The sequence below is a fragment of the Anomaloglossus baeobatrachus genome, chromosome 5 (assembly GCF_048569485.1).
Source record: "Anomaloglossus baeobatrachus isolate aAnoBae1 chromosome 5, aAnoBae1.hap1, whole genome shotgun sequence".
NCBI classification, from domain to species: domain Eukaryota; kingdom Metazoa; phylum Chordata; class Amphibia; order Anura; family Aromobatidae; genus Anomaloglossus; species Anomaloglossus baeobatrachus.
In genome coordinates, this window is record NC_134357.1 from 78,378,361 (window position 1) to 78,397,990 (window position 19,630).

The 19,630-nt window shown below is 52.8% G+C and overlaps 1 protein-coding gene across 1 annotated transcript in view; it reads left to right on the forward strand.

Moving 5' to 3' along the window:
• The window catches only part of PDCD11 (programmed cell death 11), a 254,756-nt gene that overhangs the window by 158,402 nt on the left and 76,724 nt on the right, over positions 1 to 19,630 (forward strand). The window contains exons 18-20 of the mRNA XM_075348616.1: positions 1,973 to 2,131; positions 11,161 to 11,276; positions 13,931 to 14,409. Of these exons, the coding sequence (XP_075204731.1) occupies positions 1,973 to 2,131; positions 11,161 to 11,276; positions 13,931 to 14,409 (754 nt within the window). The remainder of the gene's footprint in view (positions 1 to 1,972; positions 2,132 to 11,160; positions 11,277 to 13,930; positions 14,410 to 19,630) is intronic.

Here is a 19,630-nt window from a genome sequence, read left to right on the forward strand (position 1 = left end):
CCACCTCTGTCCTTTCGTCCTTCCTTCCACCTCTGTCCTTTCGTCCTTCCTTCCCCCTCTGTCCTTTCATCCTTCCTTCCCCCTCTGTCCTTTCTTCCTTCCTTCCCCCTCTGTCCTTCCTTCCTTCCTTCCTTCCTTCCCCCTCTGTCCTTCCTTCCTTCCTTCCCCCTCTGTCCTTCCTTCCTTCCTTCCCCCTCTGTCCTTCCTTCCTTCCTTCCTTCCTTCCCCCTCTGTCCTTCCTTCCTTCCTTCCCCCTCTGTCCGTCCGTCCTTCCTTCCCCCTCTGTCCGTCCGTCCTTCCTTCCCCCTCTGTCCGTCCGTCCTTCCTTCCCCCTCTGTCCGTCCGTCCTTCCTTCCCCCTCTGTCCGTCCGTCCTTCCTTCCCCCTCTGTCCGTCCGTCCTTCCTTCCCCCTCTGTCCGTCCGTCCTTCCTTCCCCCTCTGTCCGTCCGTCTTTCCTTCCCCCTCTGTCCGTCCGTCCGTCTTTCCTTCTCTGTCCGTCCGTCCGTCTTTCCTTCTCTGTCCGTCCGTCCGTCCTTCCTTCCCCCTCTGTCCGTCCGTCCTTCCTTCCCCCTCTGTCCGTCCGTCCTTCCTTCCCCCTCTGTCCGTCTGTCCGTCCGTCCTTCCTTCCTTCCTTCCTCCCCCCCCTCTGTCTTTCCTTCCCCCTCTGTCCGTCCGTCCTTCCTTCCCCCTCTGTCCGTCCGTCTTTCCTTCCCCCTCTGTCCGTCCGTCCTTCCTTCCCCCTCTGTCCGTCCGTCCTTCCTTCCCCCTCTGTCCGTCCGTCCTTCCTTCCCCCTCTGTCCGTCCGTCTTTCCTTCCCCCTCTGTCCGTCCGTCCTTCCTTCCCCCTCTGTCCGTCCGTCCTTCCTTCCCCCTCTGTCCGTCCGTCCTTCCTTCCCCCTCTGTCCGTCCGTCCTTCCTTCCCCCTCTGTCCGTCCGTCCGTCCTTCCCCCTCTGTCCGTCCGTCCTTCCTTCCCCCTCTGTCCGTCCGTCCGTCCTTCCTTCCCCCTCTGTCCGTCCGTCCGTCCTTCCTTCCCCCTCTGTCCGTCCGTCCGTCCTTCCTTCCCCCTCTGTCCGTCCGTCCTTCCTTCCCCCTCTGTCCGTCCGTCCTTCCTTCCCCCTCTGTCCGTCCGTCTTTCCTTCCCCCTCTGTCCGTCCGTCTTTCCTTCCCCCTCTGTCCGTCCGTCTTTCCTTCCCCCTCTGTCCGTCCGTCCGTCTTTCCTTCTCTGTCCGTCCGTCCGTCTTTCCTTCTCTGTCCGTCCGTCCGTCCTTCCTTCCCCCTCTGTCCGTCCGTCCTTCCTTCCCCCTCTGTCCGTCCGTCCTTCCTTCCCCCTCTGTCCGTCTGTCCGTCCGTCCTTCCTTCCTTCCTTCCTTCCTCCCCCCCCTCTGTCTTTCCTTCCCCCTCTGTCCGTCTGTCCGTCCGTCCTTCCTTCCTTCCTTCCTTCCTCCCCCCCCTCTGTCTTTCCTTCCCCCTCTGTCCGTCCGTCCGTCCGTCCTTCCTTCCTTCCTTCCCCCTCTGTCCGTCCTTCCTTCCTGCCTTCCTTCCTTCCTCCCCCCCCCCCCTGCCCTTCCTCCCCCTGTAATAAGAGACAGGGGGTGGAAGCACAGGCAGACAGACAGGAGTGGGAATAACTAGCAAAACCCATCCCACCTATTAGATATTGTGTAGCTGCTATCAATCGCATAACTGTGCCTTTCATAAACTTTACTTGCCTATATTTCAGAAAGTATACATCCGATCTCACAACTGATATGTATAGAATCAGCATGATAGCGCCAGTATAGCACTGGCTTTAGTTTATATAGGAAAATCCTGGTGGCCGGTCCTCTTTAATGGAGGTACGGGTACAGTTCTAAGTAACGATGTTCCACAATTATAAATTACATTAATCTTGTATTACAAAGGTGAAGTTGAAGCTTAGGTGCCTGTATGATTCCCTTTTTAACACTTTATGGTCCTACTCTTGTCATATTAGAACATCTGGAAAATGGGGAGAATCTTTACTCTCTAGTACCGGGGACGAAACTGACCCTCGTTGTTGAGGCAGTGGATGAGGAAGATGGTTCAGTTCTGTTCGGTGTCGGCAAAGTCTCAGGAGCTCAGAAAATAACAGCAGCTCAACATCAGAATAAAGGTAAAACCTTTCACCTAATGAATGTGATGTGATGTGTATTTAAAGGTGTTTTCAGAAAACCTTCTCTTCCCCGGATGCAATTTGTTTAAAAAAAAAATCAAAAAAAAAAATCTAACTGTTCACTTCACTTTCCCCAGGTCCAGCTCTCATTCCCCCCTCCACTCTCATTGTTTATTTTTCTGCAGTGGAGGCGTCAAGATGTCAGCGTTGCATCCAATCTGCGAGCTCAGAAGCTTTGCCTATGTTGATGGCATGAACTGCTGAGCTCAGTGATTGACTGCATCGCTGTTGACGTAGCATCCGCATTGCAGACATGAATAGACACCGGGAGCAGCAGGAAAGGCTCAGCACTGGACCCAGGAAGGTTGAGTAAAGCACAGTTTGCTTTTCTTTAAAACAAGCTGCAGCCAGGGTAGAGGGGTTTTACTGAAACTGTAAAACCCCTTTAAGGTTTATGTCTATTGGGATTTACATTTGCAATGCTGATTCCTTAAAGGGAACCTGTCAGGTGTAATATGCATCCAGAACCACGAGCAGTTCTGGGTGTATATTGCTAATCCCTGCCTAACTGTCCCTGTATCTAGTAGCATAGATAAAGAGCTCTTTAGAAAAAGTATTTCTAAAGATCCTTTATGATATGCTAATGAGCGAGGGAACTAGTCACAAGGGCATTAATTCCTGTACTCATTCCTCCCTCTTATCATGATAATACACCCACAGTGGCGTGCTAACATGCTATTCATTGCCCAGCGTCCTCATCGGTGATGCGCATATCTGTGTCAGTTGTCAGTATGCATGATTAGATCTCCCGACACTTCTGGTTATGCGTACTAGATCTTTCTGAAGCCGGGATGCGTACACCCGGCTTCATAGTGTGCATGACCAGAAGTGCAGTGACGTCTGATCATGCGCTCTGACCCTAATGCCGGCGCGCTGAAGCGATGACCATGGACCCAGGTACGCACGTCACCGTCGATGACGCTGGGCAGTGGGCATTGAATACATGTTAGCGCACTGCCGTATTGGCATACTGCCATGATAATAGGGCGGAATGAGTGCATAAACTAACGCCTTTGCGACTAGTTCCTGCATTCATTTGTATATCATAAAGGATCTTTAGAAATATTTTGTCTAAAGATCCCTTTATCTATGCTACTCTATACAGGGATGGTTAGGCAGGGATTAGAAATATGCACCTAGAACTACTCATAGGGATACTTCTCACATAGCGAGATCGCTGCTGAGTCACGGTTTTTGTGACGTACCAGTGACCTCATTAGCGATCTTGCTGTGTGTGACACTGAGCAGCGATCTGGCCCCTGCTGTGAAATCGCTGCTCGTTACACACTGCTCTGGTTCATTATTTGGAAGTTGCTCTCCTGCTGTGAAGCACACATCGCTGTGTTTGACAGCGAGAGAGCAACAATCTGAATGCAGGGAGCCGGCTTCTGGCAGCCTGCGGTAAGCTGTAACCAAGGTAAATATCGGGTAACCAAGCGAAGTGCTTTGCTTGGTTATCCGATATTTACCTTGGTTACTAGCATCCGCCGCTCTCAGGCTGCCAGTGCCGGCTTCCTGCACACGTAGCCAGAGTACACATCGGGTAAATAAGCAAAGCGGTTTGCTTATTAACCCGATGTGTACTCTGGCTGGGAGTGCAGAGAGCCAGCGCTAAGCGGTGTGCGCTGGTAACCAAGGTAAATATCGGGTAACCAAGGGAAGTGCTTTGCTTGGTTACCCGATATTTCTTTGTCGCTCCATTGGGAGACCCAGACAATTGGGTGTATAGCTTCTGCCTCCGGAGGCCAACACAAAGTATTACACTCAAAAGTGTAACCCCTCCCCTCTGCCTATACACCCTCCCGTGCCTCACGGGCTCCTCAGTTTTATGCTTTGTGTGGAAGGAGGCACACATCCACTCATGCATTCCCATTTTAGTCAGCAGCAGCTGCTGATGTTATCGGTTGGAAGAAAAGAGGGCTCCCATGGGGCCCCCGGCATGCTCCCTTCTCACCCCACTACGTCGGCGGTGCTGTTAAGGTTGAGGTACCCATTGCGGGTACGATGGCCGGAGCCTCATGCCGTATTTCCTTCACCATCCCTTGGGGGCTCTGGGAGAAGTGGGATCCTGAGCGGTCATCCAGGTACTGGGACCGTGCTCCCTCCGCAGCCCGTGTGTGGAATCTGTCGGACCGGAGTATTTTCTTCATCAGGGACCGGGCCCTGCATCTGTCAGGTACTCTGTGTCCCCATGGGGACGGTTCATGGAGCGCCTGGCACCCGGACGCTGTAAGGGCTGCTAGGCCGTGAAAGCCGGGGGACTTCCGCGCCGACCGCGCCTGTTTGTCGGCCGCGGTCATAAATTTAGTCCCCGGCTTCAGTTGCGGCCTACTTGCAAAATCTCGCCCCCGGACCTGGCTGTCAGGGTAGGGGCGGGACAGCCGACCGGACGCTGCCTGGGACACACAGCGGCTGCTGATCCGTGAAAGCCGGGGGACTTCCGCGCCGACCGCGCCTGCTTGTCGGCCGCGGTCATAAATTTAATCCCCGGCTTCAGTTGCGGCCTACTGGCAAGACTCCCGCCCCCAGACCTGTCTGTCAGGGTAGGGGCGGGACAGCCGTCCTGATGTCGGCAGTGAGGGCCGGAGCATCCTGTATGCTTCCTCCCCCCTCTTTGATCACAATAGGGACCCCAGATTCCCGCACTTTTTCCTGGTGCCGCCCACCGCTCCACTCCCCCTCTGAGAGCTCCAGCAGCCATTTTTTTTCAGACATTCTGCGCTGGAGAATCATCAGGAAAGAGCTCTTCACCGCTGGGAGACCTGGAGCAGGGAATCTGGAGGACACACACGCCGCTTTTTAGCGGTTGGTAAGCCACACCGGTCATCCGGTGCTGGTCCCCCTGGGTTGCCTGAATAGATACGTATTATATATCCATATATATATATATATATATATATCCATATATATATATATATATATATATATTCTATCTCTGTTCGGCCGGGCTGTATACTCTTCCCTTATACCCTCTGTGATCACTCTCCTGGGACACAACAGCATGTTGTCCACAAGGAGCAAGAGCGCTAAGGCAAAGGGTTTCTTTGCGACCTGTACCTCTTGTGGGGCTATGTTGCCTGCGGGTTCCACCTACCCTCACTGTGAGCAATGCTCAACCCCTGTTACACTGACTCAGCCGGAGCCGCGACCACTTGTGTGCCCCTCGGCTCAGGTAGACCCCCATGCTACCACTGTCCAGGCGGCAGGGACAGAGTTTGCAGTTTTTGCTGAGAAGCTCTCTGAGTCACTTTCACAATCCTTGGCTAAGTCTATGGACAAATGGTCTGCCAAGCTGCTAGAAGCCTTGCAGTCCAGACCGGTCCTTACACAGACCCAGGACACTGTTGGATCGGCGCCTCCAGGTCCCTCTCGGTCCACGCCGCAGCGCGCTCCCGGGGTGGGCTCTATGTTTCACGTGGAGGACTCCTCCACGGACCACAGCCCCAGACCAGCTAAGCGGGCCCGCTTGGAATCCTCAGCTTCATCACGCTGCTCAGATTCCCGGCTGGAGGACTCGCTGGAGGACGAGGCGGAGGTCGCAGCTCAGGGCTCTGACCATGACGTTGCCCTCAACCTTGATACACCTGAAGGGGACGCCTTAGTAAATGATCTTATCTCGTCCATCAACCAGGTGTTAGATCTATCTCCCCCGCCTCCACCTATAGAGGATTCGGCTTCTCAGCAGGAGAAACACCAGTTTCGGTTCCCCAAACGTACACGGAGTGCATTTTTCGACCACTCTAACTTCAAGGATGCTGTCCAGAAACCCAGAGCGGTTCCGGACAAGCGCTTTACTAAGCGCCTTGCTGACACACGTTACCCCTTCCCCTCTGACGTAGTTAAGGGTTGGGCTCAGTGTCCCAAGGTGGATCCTCCAGTCTCTAGATTGGCGGCTAGATCTGTGGTATCGGTTGCAGATGGCTCATCGCTAAAAGATGCCACTGACAGGCAGATAGAGCTCCTGGTGAAATCCATCTATGAATCCACGGGCGCGTCTTTTGCCCCGGCCTTTGCAGCCGTGTGGGCACTCCAAGCTATCTCGGCTTGTCTAACCGAGATTAATGTGGTCACACGTACTTCTGCTCCGCAGGTTGCGTCCTTGACTTCTCAGGCATCGGCGTTTTCTTCATACGCCATGAATGCAGTCCTAGACTCTGCTAGCCGTACAGCGGTGGCATCCGCTAATTCGGTGGCAGTCCGCAGAGCCATGTGGCTGCGCGAATGGAAGGCAGACTCGGCTTCCAAGAGATTCCTAACCGGTTTGCCATTTTCTGGCGACCGATTGTTTGGAGAACGATTGGATGAGATTATTAAAGAATCCAAAGGAAAGGACTCCTCCTTACCCCAGTCCAGGCCGAAGCGACCTCAGCAACGTAAGATACAATCGAGGTTTCGGTCCTTTCGCCCCTCCGCCAAGTCCCAATCCTCTTCGTCCAATAGGCCGGAGAAAGGTCAGAGGAACTCCTACGCGTGGCGGTCTAAGTCACGCCCCCAAAAGGCTGCCGGAGGCACTGCCTCCAAGGCAGCCTCCTCATGACTCTTGGCATCCCCGAACCGCATCCTCGGTCGGTGGCAGGCTCTCCCGCTTTTGCGACACCTGGTGGCCACATGTTCAAGACCGATGGGTGAGAGACATTCTGTCTCACGGTTACAGGATAGAGTTCACCTCTCGTCCTCCAACTCGTTTCTTCACAACCTCCCCCCCCCCCGCTCGGGCCGACGCACTTCTTCAGGCAGTGGCCGCTCTGAAGACAGAAGGAGTTGTGATTCCCGTCCCCCCTCAGGAACAGGGGCGCGGCTTTTACTCCAACTTGTTCGTGGTGCCAAAGAAGGGACGGTTCATTCCGTCCCGTTCTGGACCTCAAACTGCTCAACAGACATGTGAGAACCAGACGGTTCAGGATGGAATCTCTCCGCTCGGTCATCGCTTCGATGTCACAGGGAGACTTTCTCGCATCGATCGACATCAAAGATGCTTATCTCCATGTGCCGATCGCACCCGAACATCAACGCTTCTTGCGTTTCGCCATAGGGGACGAACACCTTCAGTTCGTGGCATTGCCTTTCGGCTTGGCGACAGCCCCACGGGTTTTCACCAAAGTCATGGCATCCGTTGTGGCGGTCCTACACTCCCAAGGCCACTCGGTGATTCCCTACTTAGACGATCTCCTAGTCAGGGCACCGTCTCGGGAGGCGTGTCAACACAGCCTTACCGTCGCTCTGGAGACTCTCCAGCAGTTCGGGTGGATCATCAACTTTCCAAAATCCAAGTTGACACCGACCCAGTCATTGACCTACCTCGGGATGGAGTTTCATACCCAGTCAGCGGTAGTCAAGCTACCACTGGACAAACAGCTTTCTCTGCAAGCAGGGGTGCAATCTCTTCTTCAGAGTCAGTCACACTCATTGAGGCGCCTCATGCACTTCCTAGGGAAGATGGTGGCAGCGATGGAGGCAGTGCCCTTCGCGCAATTTCATCTACGCCCACTCCAATGGGACATTCTCCACAAGTGGGACAAGAGATCGACTTCCCTCGACAAGAATGTCTCTTTCCCTGGCAACCAAGACGTCTCTTCAGTGGTGGCTTCTTCCCACTTCTCTATCGCAGGGAAAATCCTTCCTGCCCCCAACCTGGGCTGTGGTCACCACGGACGCGAGCCTGTCAGGGTGGGGAGCAGTGTTTCTCCACCACAGGGCTCAGGGGACCTGGACTCCGAGAGAGTCTTCCCTTCAGATCAATGTTCTGGAGATAAGGGCAGTGTATCTAGCCCTATTGGCGTTCCATCAGTGGCTGGAGGGCAGGCAGATCCGAATCCAGTCGGACAACGCCACTGCAGTCGCCTACATCAATCACCAGGGCGGCACTCGCAGTCGTCAAGCCTTCCAGGAAGTACGGCGAATTCTGCAGTGGGTGGAAGCCACAGCATCCACCATCTCCGCAGTTCACATACCGGGAGTAGAAAACTGGGAAGCAGATTTTCTCAGTTGTCAGGGCATGGACGCGGGGGAATGGTCTCTGCACCCAGAGGTGTTTCGAGAGATCTGTCGCCGCTGGGGAACGCCGGACGTCGATCTCATGGCGTCACGGCACAACAACAAGGTCCCAGCATTCATGGCACGATCTCAGGATCACAGAGCTCTGGCGGCGGATGCATTAGTACAGGATTTGTCGCAGTTTCGACTGCCTTATGTGTTTCCTCCTCTGGCGATGCTACCCAGAGTATTACGCAAGATCAAGTCCGACTGCCGCCGCGCCATTCTCGTCGCTCCAGACTGGCCGAGGCGATCGTGGTACCCGGATCTGTGGCATCTCACGGTGGGTCAACCGTGGGCCCTTCCAGACCGCACAGACTTGCTGTCACAAGGGCCGTTTTTCCATCTGAATTCTGCGGCCCTCAACCTGACTGTGTGGCCATTGAGTCCTGGCTCCTAGCATCGTCAGGGTTATCTCAGGATGTCATTGCCACTATGAGACAAGCCAGGAAACCAACGTCCGCCAAGATCTATTACAGGACTTGGCGGATATTCTTGTCCTGGTGCTCTGTGAATGGGTTTACTCCCTGGCCTTTTGCCTTACCCATTTTTCTTTCCTTCCTTCAATCTGGAATGGACAAAGGTTTGTCACTAAGCTCTCTCAAGGGACAAGTATCGGCGCTCTCAGTATTTTTTCAAAGGCGCCTGGCCAGGCTCCCGCAGGTCCGCACGTTCCTGCAAGGAGTATGCCACATAGTCCCACCTTACAAGCGTCCACTAGAGCCCTGGGACCTTAACAGGGTGCTAACGGCTCTTCAGAAACCACCTTTCGAGCCGCTGCGAGATGTCTCCTTATCACGTCTTTCGCAGAAGGTGGCATTTCTAGTGGCAGTCACATCACTCCGAAGAGTGTCGGATCTTGCAGCGCTGTCATGCAAAGCCCCCTTCCTGGTTTTTCACCAGGATAAGGTGCTTCTGCGTCCTGTTCCGGAATTTCTCCCTAAGGTGGTATCTCCTTTTCATCTCAATCAGGATATCACCTTACCTTCTTTTTGCCCTAATCCAATTCACCGATGTGAAAAGGATTTGCACTTATTAGATCTAGTGAGAGCACTCCGGTACTACGTGTCTCGCACAGCGCCCTTGCGCCGTTCAGATGCACTCTTTGTACTTGTCGCCGGTGTTGTAGCAGTTCTGTTTTGTCACAAGTCAGCTTATGGGATCACCAGTGAGGTCTTCTCAATTAGGCCTCTTCAGACCTAATCAAGATCGAGCGCTCGGAGAAAAAGACCAGCATCCATGTGGGCATGATCAATTTTCTGTTTATTTAACCAAAGTACACTTTATTTATACCATTTACAGATCAATGTGATATTGCAAATAAAGCTTCTAGCTGGACTTTACAAGTTGCTCATATGACCTTTAAGTTTTAGCAAAACAAAAATGTAGAGTCATGCATATGAGATAAGAAGAACATTTAGAGACCATAATAATCCTTGAGCCTGTCTCTTATTCCAAAGGCTCCATAATGACTATGAACTACCACCAGATATACTTACTAATAACAATAAAATATCTTTAATGAAGAAATATAGAAACTATTAACCCTTCTATATCACCGGTCAGCGTAAGGGTTCGCAGGCTTCCAAGTCAACCTTGGCTCGGTGGATCAAGGAACCGATTCTTGAAGCTTACCGTTCTTCTGGGCTTCCGCTTCCTTCGGGGCTGAAAGCCCACTCTACCAGAGCCGTGGGTGCGTCCTGGGCATTGCGGCACCGGGCGACGGCTCAGCAGGTGTCAGGCAGCTACCTTGTCTAGCCTGCACACTTTCACGAAACACTATCAGGTGCATACCTATGCTTCGGCAGATGCCAGTCTAGGTAGGCGAGTCCTTCAGGCGGCGGTTGCCCACCTGTAAGAGGGAGCCGTGTCGGCTCTATTTATCGAGGTATTCTTTTACCCACCCAGGGACTGCTTTTGGACGTCCCAATTGTCTGGGTCTCCCAATGGAGCGACAAAGAAGAAGGGAATTTTGTTTACTTACCGTAAATTCCTTTTCTTCTAGCTCCAATTGGGAGACCCAGCACCCGCCCCTGTTCCCTTTGGGCTTGTTGTTCTGTTGTGTACACATGTTGTTCATGTTCAATTGTTTCTTTGGTTCATGGTTTCAGTTCTCCGAACATCCTGCGGATTGAATTTACCTTAGACCAATTTATAAGTTTCCTCCTTCTTGCTCTTGCACCAAAACTGAGGAGCCCGTGAGGCACGGGAGGGTGTATAGGCAGAGGGGAGGGGTTACACTTTTGAGTGTAATACTTTGTGTGGCCTCCGGAGGCAGAAGCTATACACCCAATTGTCTGGGTCTCCCAATTGGAGCTAGAAGAAAAGGAATTTACGGTAAGTAAACAGAATTCCCTTCTTACCTTAGTTACCAAGCGCAGGATCGCTTCCACGCGTCGCTGGGGGCTGGTCACTGGTCAGATCTGCCTGATTGACAGCTCACCAGCGACCATGTAGCGACGCACCAGCGATCCTGACCAGGTCAGATCGCTGGTGGGATCGCTGGAGCGTCGCTAAAGTGTGACGGTACCCTTAGTGTGAGGCAGGGACCGTATCTATAGGAAGCTTTTACCTGTGCATTCTGTTATGGATGCGTAAACTTGAGTCTTTACAAGCATTGTCTAATTTCTGCATCAGGCATGACAGTTATTTGCATGCTGGGCAGAACAATTGCTGGTGCCCATGGAAGGACACACAGAGGTATTGTGTATGGATTATTGATTAGCCCAGGACATGTGCACAGTACCTGTGGGTGGTGTAATTTACACAGAACTAACATGTCTTGTCACTCGGTGCAGGAACGAGCGATAACCTACAACCTGCAGCTACTACTTTTGTATGATATCATTACTGATGATCCATTCTGCGGCGAATCTTCCCGATATACAGCGCGGTTTTACTGATGCAATCATATCTTGTCCTGTCTTTTATTACAGCAGAAAGTTTGGTGCCTGGACAAAAAGCAAAGGTTGTGGTTCTTCACGTTGATCTCCTAAAGTCCCACGTTCACGTCTCTGTGGATGAGAGACTTACGCTAAAAGCAAAAAACACAGTAAGTTCTGGTTATTGTATCTTCTGCCAGTTCTGATCTCCCCATAGAAATGCACTGATCCTTTATCGTTAATTTGACCAAATACCGATGATCCCTTTCACTTCTGTTGGCACAGGCTTCGAGCTCACGTCTGTTCCTAATGAACAATGAATGTGATTTGGTTCCGGACTAATCGTGTTGTTGTGCAAAGGTTACACATAGACGCCAAATTGCAAATATTTAAGAAAGTTAAGCAAAAAGATGCTTCTAATTTAAATTTATAGAGGACAGTATTGGTCTCCTACTGGGACAATTCCCTGTATATTGCCAGAATATAATGTCTTTTAATTATTGCTATGGGATCAATTACCGTATTTTTCGGACTATAAGACGCACCGGACTATAAGACGCACCCTGGTTTTAGAGGAGGAAAATGGGAAAATAAAACTTTAAGCAAAAAATGTGGTCATGACACACTGTTATGGGGCGAGGATCTGCTGCTGACACTGTTATGGGGGTAATGTCCCCAAATTCTCTACTAAGGTACCCCATCCTGGTAATGATCCTCCTGCCTTGTATATGATCCTGCTATAAACCCCCATCCAGCCTGTTCACATACCCCCCCCATCCAGCCTGTTCACATACCCCCCCCATCCAGCCTGTTCACATACCCCCCCCATCCAGCCTGTTCACATACCCCCCCCCATCCAGCCTGTTCACATACCCCCCCATCCAGCCTGTTCACATACCCCCCCCCATCCAGCCTGTTCACATACCCCCCCCCCATCCAGCCTGTTCACATACCCCCCCCATCCAGCCTGTTCACATTACCCCCCCATCCAGCCTGTTCACATACCCCCCCCCCATCCAGCCTGTTCACATACCCCCCCCCCATCCAGCCTGTTCACATACCCCCCCCCCCATCCAGCCTGTTCACATACCCCCCCCCCCCATCCAGCCTGTTCACATACCCCCCCCATCCAGCCTGTTCACATACCCCCCCCCCCCATCCAGCCTGTTCACATACCCCCCCCCCATCCAGCCTGTTCACATACCCCCCCCCCATCCAGCCTGTTCACATACCCCCCCCCCCCATCCAGCCTGTTCACATACCCCCCCCCCCATCCAGCCTGTTCACATACCCCCCCCCATCCAGCCTGTTCACATACCCCCCCCCCCCCCCATCCAGCCTGTTCACATACCCCCCTCATCCCTCCTGCTCATATACGGTACTCCCATCGTGCTCATATACCATCCTGGTATATGGCCTGTATCCTATAGCACAGAGAAAAAAATAAACGTTTATACTCACCTTTTCCTCACTCCCTGCAGCACCGATCACATCTTCCTCTCTGGCACGCTGATCTGTGTGTGTGGAGCCATTCCCCTGCTGCATCGCGTCTTCCTGTCTGTGCCGATCAGCTGACCGGCTCAGCACAGATCAGCTGACCGGCACAGATCAGCTGACCGGCACAGACAGGAAGACATCGCGTGCAGCAGGGGGCCGGCTCCACACACTGGGACGGGTGAGTGTACTGATTCACTGCACCCCGCGCTGGTAATGACGCGCGGGGGACAGTGAATACAGCCGCACATGATCACTCCAGGCTGTAATTGCCAGGGGTGATCATGCGGCCGGCTCTTTACTATGCGCGCGTCCCCGCTCGTCCTCCCGCCCACCTGTCAGTGCCGGCTTCAGCGCTGAGAGATGGGCGGGAGGATGGGCGTGCATATGTAATGAGCGGGCACACGTGGTCACGAGCAGGCGCTGCTGCTGCCTGCTCGTGCCCCCGATGACCTGCAGCACCCTCATTCCCAGCCGCAGCCCTATAGTCAGACCATAACACGCACCCCCAACTTTCCCCCAACATTTGGGGGAAAAAAAGTGCGTCTTATGGTCCGAAAAATACGGTACTATGACCTATCAACTGGCTCTAATGAGAAAGTCTTAGCCCTGTGTCCTCTTTTCTTCTGCACAAGGGCGTTTTTAGCTACAGTAATTGGTAAACACTAGTGACATGCCATCCCCTATTAAGATGGGCATACACTTTCTAAGAGGCAATGCCTAGTAGAAAAAAAGGTGTGCAAAATTATCTCCTCCGTAGAAAGAAAAGTGGTCTCATACCTGGTAAGCCAGAAGCTCCTCCATATGCCAGACTTGCCCATTTATAGACAGCTGTTTCAGGGTTCTTACCCCTCATCAGGGCAGAGCAGGGTACTATTTGGCTTAAAGAGGTTGTCTCCTACCCTTAATATAGGTCATCGATGTCTGATCAGCCAGGGTCCAACACCCCACACTCCCACCGATCAGCTGTTCTCGGTCCTTGCAGCTGCAGCAGGCAGCCGGAAAGGCTCGGTTCCGGAGCTGCTCCATCTTCTGATAGTGGTTGTGGCTGGGTGCTGCACATCCTCCTCCCATTTTAATCAATAGGAGGCGGATGTGCAGTACGCGGCTGCTATCAGAAGCTGGAGCAGCGCCGGAACTGAGCACTTCCTGCTGCCTACGCTGGGACCGAGAAGAGCTGATCAGCGGGGTGTTGGACCCCTGACGATCAGACATCCCTAAGGATAAGCAGTCAGTGTAAAAGTAGTGGACAACCCTTTTAATCCTTTTTTAATGAATCCAAATTAATACTTTATTCAGAATAGTGTACCTGACACCTTTTCTGTCCTAGGTTAAAGATGGTTCAGCACATTCTGCGGTCGTGCACCACGTGGCAGAAGAATTTGCAGTGGTGTCCTTGGATGATACCCCTCATCTCGCTGCCGTCCCACTCGTATGTCACTATAACGACACCTTTCAGTTTGACTCTGAAAAGTTGCATTTTGGACAAACAATCAACGTGACGATGAAGAGTACGAGTCCTGATGAATATGGCCTCCTGCTAGCTGTCCAAAACACCAGTAGATCAGCGAAACCAATCAAGCCCTTTGTGAAGGACAAACCGGTGATTGGGCAATTGGTCACGGGGACTGTAAAAAGCGTGAAGCCTAATAATGTAATGGTTTCTATTAATGATGATCTGGTGGGGGCGATCCATGCCTCCCAGATATTGGAAGGTCCACCAGCAGGAATCCTCCCAACAGTCACACTGAAGATCAAACAAAGCGTCACCTGTCGAGTAATTGGAGGAAGAGATGTGAAGACTCATCGGTAAATCATACATTTCCACCAGGCAATTGGGGTCATCACCCTTTATTACTTCTTAGGGTCTCTGAACCACATTGCACTTTTCTAATTCCTTCCATTGTGTTATCATAAATATAAGGTTGGACTTTTTCATTTTGTCATTGATTGCATTGGGGGCCACAGTACCTTGGGTATATGCCCTGTCACTGTGAGCCATGGCACTAGGTAGGGGGAAAAAAAAATGTTTGCTCTACCCTCTACTACCCTTCTCCCTAGTCACCCATCTCCCATAGCCACTTCTTTGGCAGAATGCTGATGTCCCCTGTAAATTGGCAAAGTCACCGAGGGGGTGATTTTGGGGGCACCTGAAGATGCTGGATTGGTAAATATTGTGCCGCTCCCTCTCTAGCCACCACTGTGGTACTAATTAGGGTTTGGTCTTAGCCGATCTTTCTCCTATTATTGCTAGGGCCACCGTGGAGCACAACCATCATACCCATGTGACCAGAAGAGGCGGGGCCTCAGCCAACAAAGCTGATACCAGGAAGCAACATTTTTCTGTTGGCTGAGGCCCCACCCTTTCTGGTCACATGGGTATGATCTCACCACAGGTCCTGCTAGTGAAAAAGTAAATCGATTGTATAATACCTATGGTAATTTTAACAGGGTTAGGGGATAACTATGAATACCCCCCAGATATTATCTGCTCCTCAGCTGCTGTCACTCAAGAAGCTGGTAATTTTATAAAGTTTAATTTCTTTGTCGCTCCTTATTGGGAGACCCAGACAATTGGGTGTATAGCTTATGCCTCCGGAGGCCACACAAAGTATTACACTAAAAGTGTAAAGCCCCTCCCCTTCAGCCTATACACCCCCCGTACTGCTACGGGCTCATCAGTTTTTATGCTTTGTGCGAAGGAGGTCAGACATGCACGCATAGCTCCACAGCTTAGTCAGCAGCAGCTGCTGACTATGTCGGATGGAAGAAAAGAGGGCCCATAACAGGGCCCCCAGCATGCTCCCTTCTCACCCCACTCTTGTCGGCGGTGTTGTTAAGGTTGAGGTATCCATTGCGGGTACGGAGGCTGGAGCCCACATGCTGCTTTCCTTCCCCATCCCTCAATTAGGGCTCTGGGTGAAGTGGGATCCTTTCGGTCTCCAGGCACAGGAGACCGTGCTCCATCCACAGCTCCTGAGGACCATGCTGGATAGGAGCCGAGTATCGTTCAGGGACATGGGCTCTGCTAACGCTGGAGAGGAGAGACAAGCTCAGGGAGACCCAGGCAGGATTTCTGGTGCCCACACAACCGCTTTGCGAAGGCGGTAAGCAGCACCTGTGGTGCTGGCCCCACTAGTGCAGAAGTGTACTTATAGATTACATGATTATAGACTATACTTTACACTGTATGGTGCACTGTTGATTTTTGTCTATATACCCTCCTGTATTGCTCAGAGGAGACAACAGCATGTCGTCCACAAATAGCAAGGGTGCCAAAGCACAGACTTACTATGCTGCCTGTGCAGCATGTACGGCTATACTGCCGGCAGGTTCCACTGACCCTCATTGTGTGCAATGCTCGGCCCCTGTGGCACTTTCTCAGCCGGAGCCTCTGCTAAGGGCGGCCCAGGGAGAACCACCTGTTAACACTGTCCAGGTGACAGGGACGGAGTTTGCAGTTTTTACTGAAAGACTTTCTGAGACTATGGCTAAGATATTAGAAGCCTTGCAGTCCAGGCCGGCATCTCAAGCCAGGGGCACTGTGGAATCATTGCCCCCTGGTCCCCCTCAGTTGGAACAGCAATGTCCTCCCGGGGTGTCTCAGGGATCCCAGGGTGAGGTCTCTGACACGGACCGCAGCCCCAGACCGATTAAGCGAGCTCGCTATGATATCCCCTCGACATCATCACAATGTTCAGGGTCTCAGCGAGAGGACTCTCTGTATGATGAAGCGGAGGTAGCTGATCAGGATTCTGATCCTGAAGCCGCTCTCAACCTTGATACTCCTGATGGGGACGCCATAGTGAATGATCTTATTGCGTCCATCAATGAAATGTTCGATATTTCTCCCTCAGCTCCTCCAGTGGAGGAGTCAGCTTCTCAGCAGGAGAAATTCCGTTTCAGGTTTCCCAAGCGTACAAAGAGTATGTTTCTGGACCACTCTGACTTCAGAGAGGCAGTCCAGAAACACCGAGCTTGTCCGGATAAGCGTTTTTCCAAGCGCCTTAAGGATACACGTTACCCTTTCCCCCCTGACGTGGTCAAGGGCTGGACTCAGTGTCCCAAGGTGGATCCTCCAATCTCCAGACTGGCGGCTAGATCCATAGTTGCAGTGGAAGATGGAGCTTCACTCAAGGATGCCACTGACAGACAGATGGAGCTCTGGTTGAAATCCATCTATGAAGCTATCGGCGCGTCTTTTGCTCCAGCATTCGCAGCCGTATGGGCACTCCAAGCTATCTCAGCTGGTCAGGCGCAAATTGACGCACTCACACGTACGTCTGCGCCGCAGGTGGCGTCTATAACCTCTCAAACGTCGGCATTTGCGTCCTACGCTATTAATGCTGTCCTGGACTCTGCGAGCCGTACGGCGGTTGCAGCCGACAATTCGGTGGCAATACGCAGGGCCTTGTGGCTGCGGGAATGGAAGGCAGATTCGGCTTCCAAAAAGTGCTTAACTGGATTGCCATTTTCTGGCGACCGTTTGTTTGGTGAGAGATTGGATGAAATCATCAAACAATCCAAGGGAAAGGAAACATCCTTACCCCAGGCCAAACCAAAAACACCCCAACAGAGGAGGGGACAGTCGAGGTTTCGGTCCTTTCGGGGTGCGGGCAGGTCCCAATTCTCCTCGTCCAAAAGGCCTCAGAAGGATCAGAGGAACTCCGACGCATGGCGGTCTAAATCACGCCCTAAAAAGACCGCCGGAGGTGCCGCTACTAAGGCGGCTTCCTCATGACTTACGGCCTCCTCACACCGCATCCTCGGTCGGTGGCAGGCTCTCCCGCTTTTGCGACACCTGGCTGCCACAAGTAAAAGACCGTTGGGTGAGAGACATTTTGTCTCACGGTTACAGGATAGAGTTCAGCTCTCGTCCTCCGTCTCGATTCTTCAGAACATCTCCGCCTCCCGAGCGAGCCGAGGCTCTTCTGCAGGCGGTGGGCATTCTGAAGGCAGAAGGAGTGGTGGTCCCGGCTCCTCTTCAGCAACAGGGCCACGGTTTCTACTCCAACCTGTTTGTGGTTCCAAAGAAGGACGGGTCCTTCCGTCCTGTTTTGGACCTAAAACTGCTCAACAAACACGTAAGGATCAGGCGGTTCCGGATGGAATCCCTCCGCTCCGTCATCGCCTCAATGTCCCAAGGAGATTTCCTAGCATCGATCGATATCAAGGATGCTTATCTCCACGTACCAATTGCTCCAGAGCATCAGCGCTTCTTGCGCTTCGCCATAGGAGACGAACACCTTCAGTTCGCGGCACTGCCGTTCGGCCTGGCGACAGCCCCAAGGGTTCTCACCAAGGTCATGGCTACAGTAGTTGCGGTCCTCCACTCTCAGGGTCACTCAGTGATACCTTACTTAGACGATCTGCTGGTCAAGGCACCCTCTCAAGAGGCATGCCAACACAGCCTCAACGTTACTCTGGAGATTCTCCAGAGTTTCGGGTGGATCATCAATTTTCCAAAGTCAAATCTGACACCGGTCCAATCGCTGACATATCTTGGCATGGAGTTTCATACTCTTCCAGCAATAGTGAAGCTTCCGCTGGACAAACAGCGTTCATTACAGACAGGGGTGCAATCTCTCCTTCAAGGTCGGTCACACCCCTTGAGGCGCCTCATGCACTTCCTGGGGAAGATGGTGGCAGCAATGGAAGCAGTCCCTTTCGCGCAGTTTCACCTGCGTCCACTTCAATGGGACATCCTACGCAAGTGGGACAGGCCGACGTCCCTAGACAGGAACGTTTCCCTCTCTCAGGCAACCAAAGCTTCCCTTCGGTGGTGGCTTCTTCCCACTTCATTATCGAAGGGGAAATCCTTCCTACCCCCATCCTGGGCGGTGGTCACGACGGACGCGAGTCTGTCAGGGTGGGGAGCAGTTTTTCTCCACCACAGGGCTCAGGGTACGTGGACTCAGCAAGAGTCCTCACTTCAGATCAATGTTCTGGAGATCAGGGCAGTGTATCTTGCCCTAAAAGCGTTCCAGCAGTGGCTGGAAGGCAAGCAGATCCGAATTCAGTCGGACAACTCCACAGCGGTGGCTTACATCAACCACCAAGGTGGGACACACAGTCGGCAAGCCTTCCAGGAAGTCCGGCGGATTCTGCTGTGGGTGGAAGCCACAGCATCCACCATATCCGCAGTTCACATCCCGGGTGTAGAAAACTGGGAAGCAGACTTTCTCAGTCGCCAGGGCATGGACGCAGGGGAATGGTCCCTTCACCCGGACGTGTTTCAGGAGATCTGTTGCCGCTGGGGGATGCCGGACGTCGACCTAATGGCGTCACGGCACAACAACAAGGTCCCAACATTCATGGCTCGATCTCAAGATCACAGAGCTCTGGCGGCAGACGCCTTAGTTCAGGATTGGTCGCAGTTTCGGCTTCCTTATGTGTTTCCTCCTCTGGCACTGTTGCCCAGAGTGTTACGCAAGATCAGGGCCGACTGCCGCCACGTCATCCTCGTCGCTCCAGACTGGCCGAGGAGGTCGTGGTACCCGGATCTGTGGCATCTCACGGTCGGCCAACCGTGGGCACTGCCAGACCGACCAGATTTGCTGTCTCAAGGGCCGTTTTTCCATCTGAATTCTGCGGCCCTCAACCTGACTGTGTGGCCATTGAGTCCTGGATCCTAGCGTCTTCAGGATTATCTCAAGAGGTCATTGCCACTATGAGACAGGCTAGGAAACCTACGTCCGCCAAGATCTACATTTCTCGAACGGCGCCCCTGCGCCGCTCGGATGCACTCTTTGTCCTTGTCGCTGGTCAGCGTAAAGGGACACAAGCTTCCAAGTCAACCCTGGCTCGGTGGATCAAGGAACCAATTTTCGAAGCTTACCGTTCCTCGGGGCTTCAGGTTCCCTCAGGACTGAAGGCCCATTCTACCAGGGCCGTGGGAGCGTCCTGGGCCTTGCGACACCAGGCTACGGCTCAGCAGGTGTGTCAGGCAGCTACTTGGTCGAGCCTGCACACTTTCACGAAGCACTATCAGGTGCATACCTATGCTTCGGCAGATGCCAGCCTAGGTAGG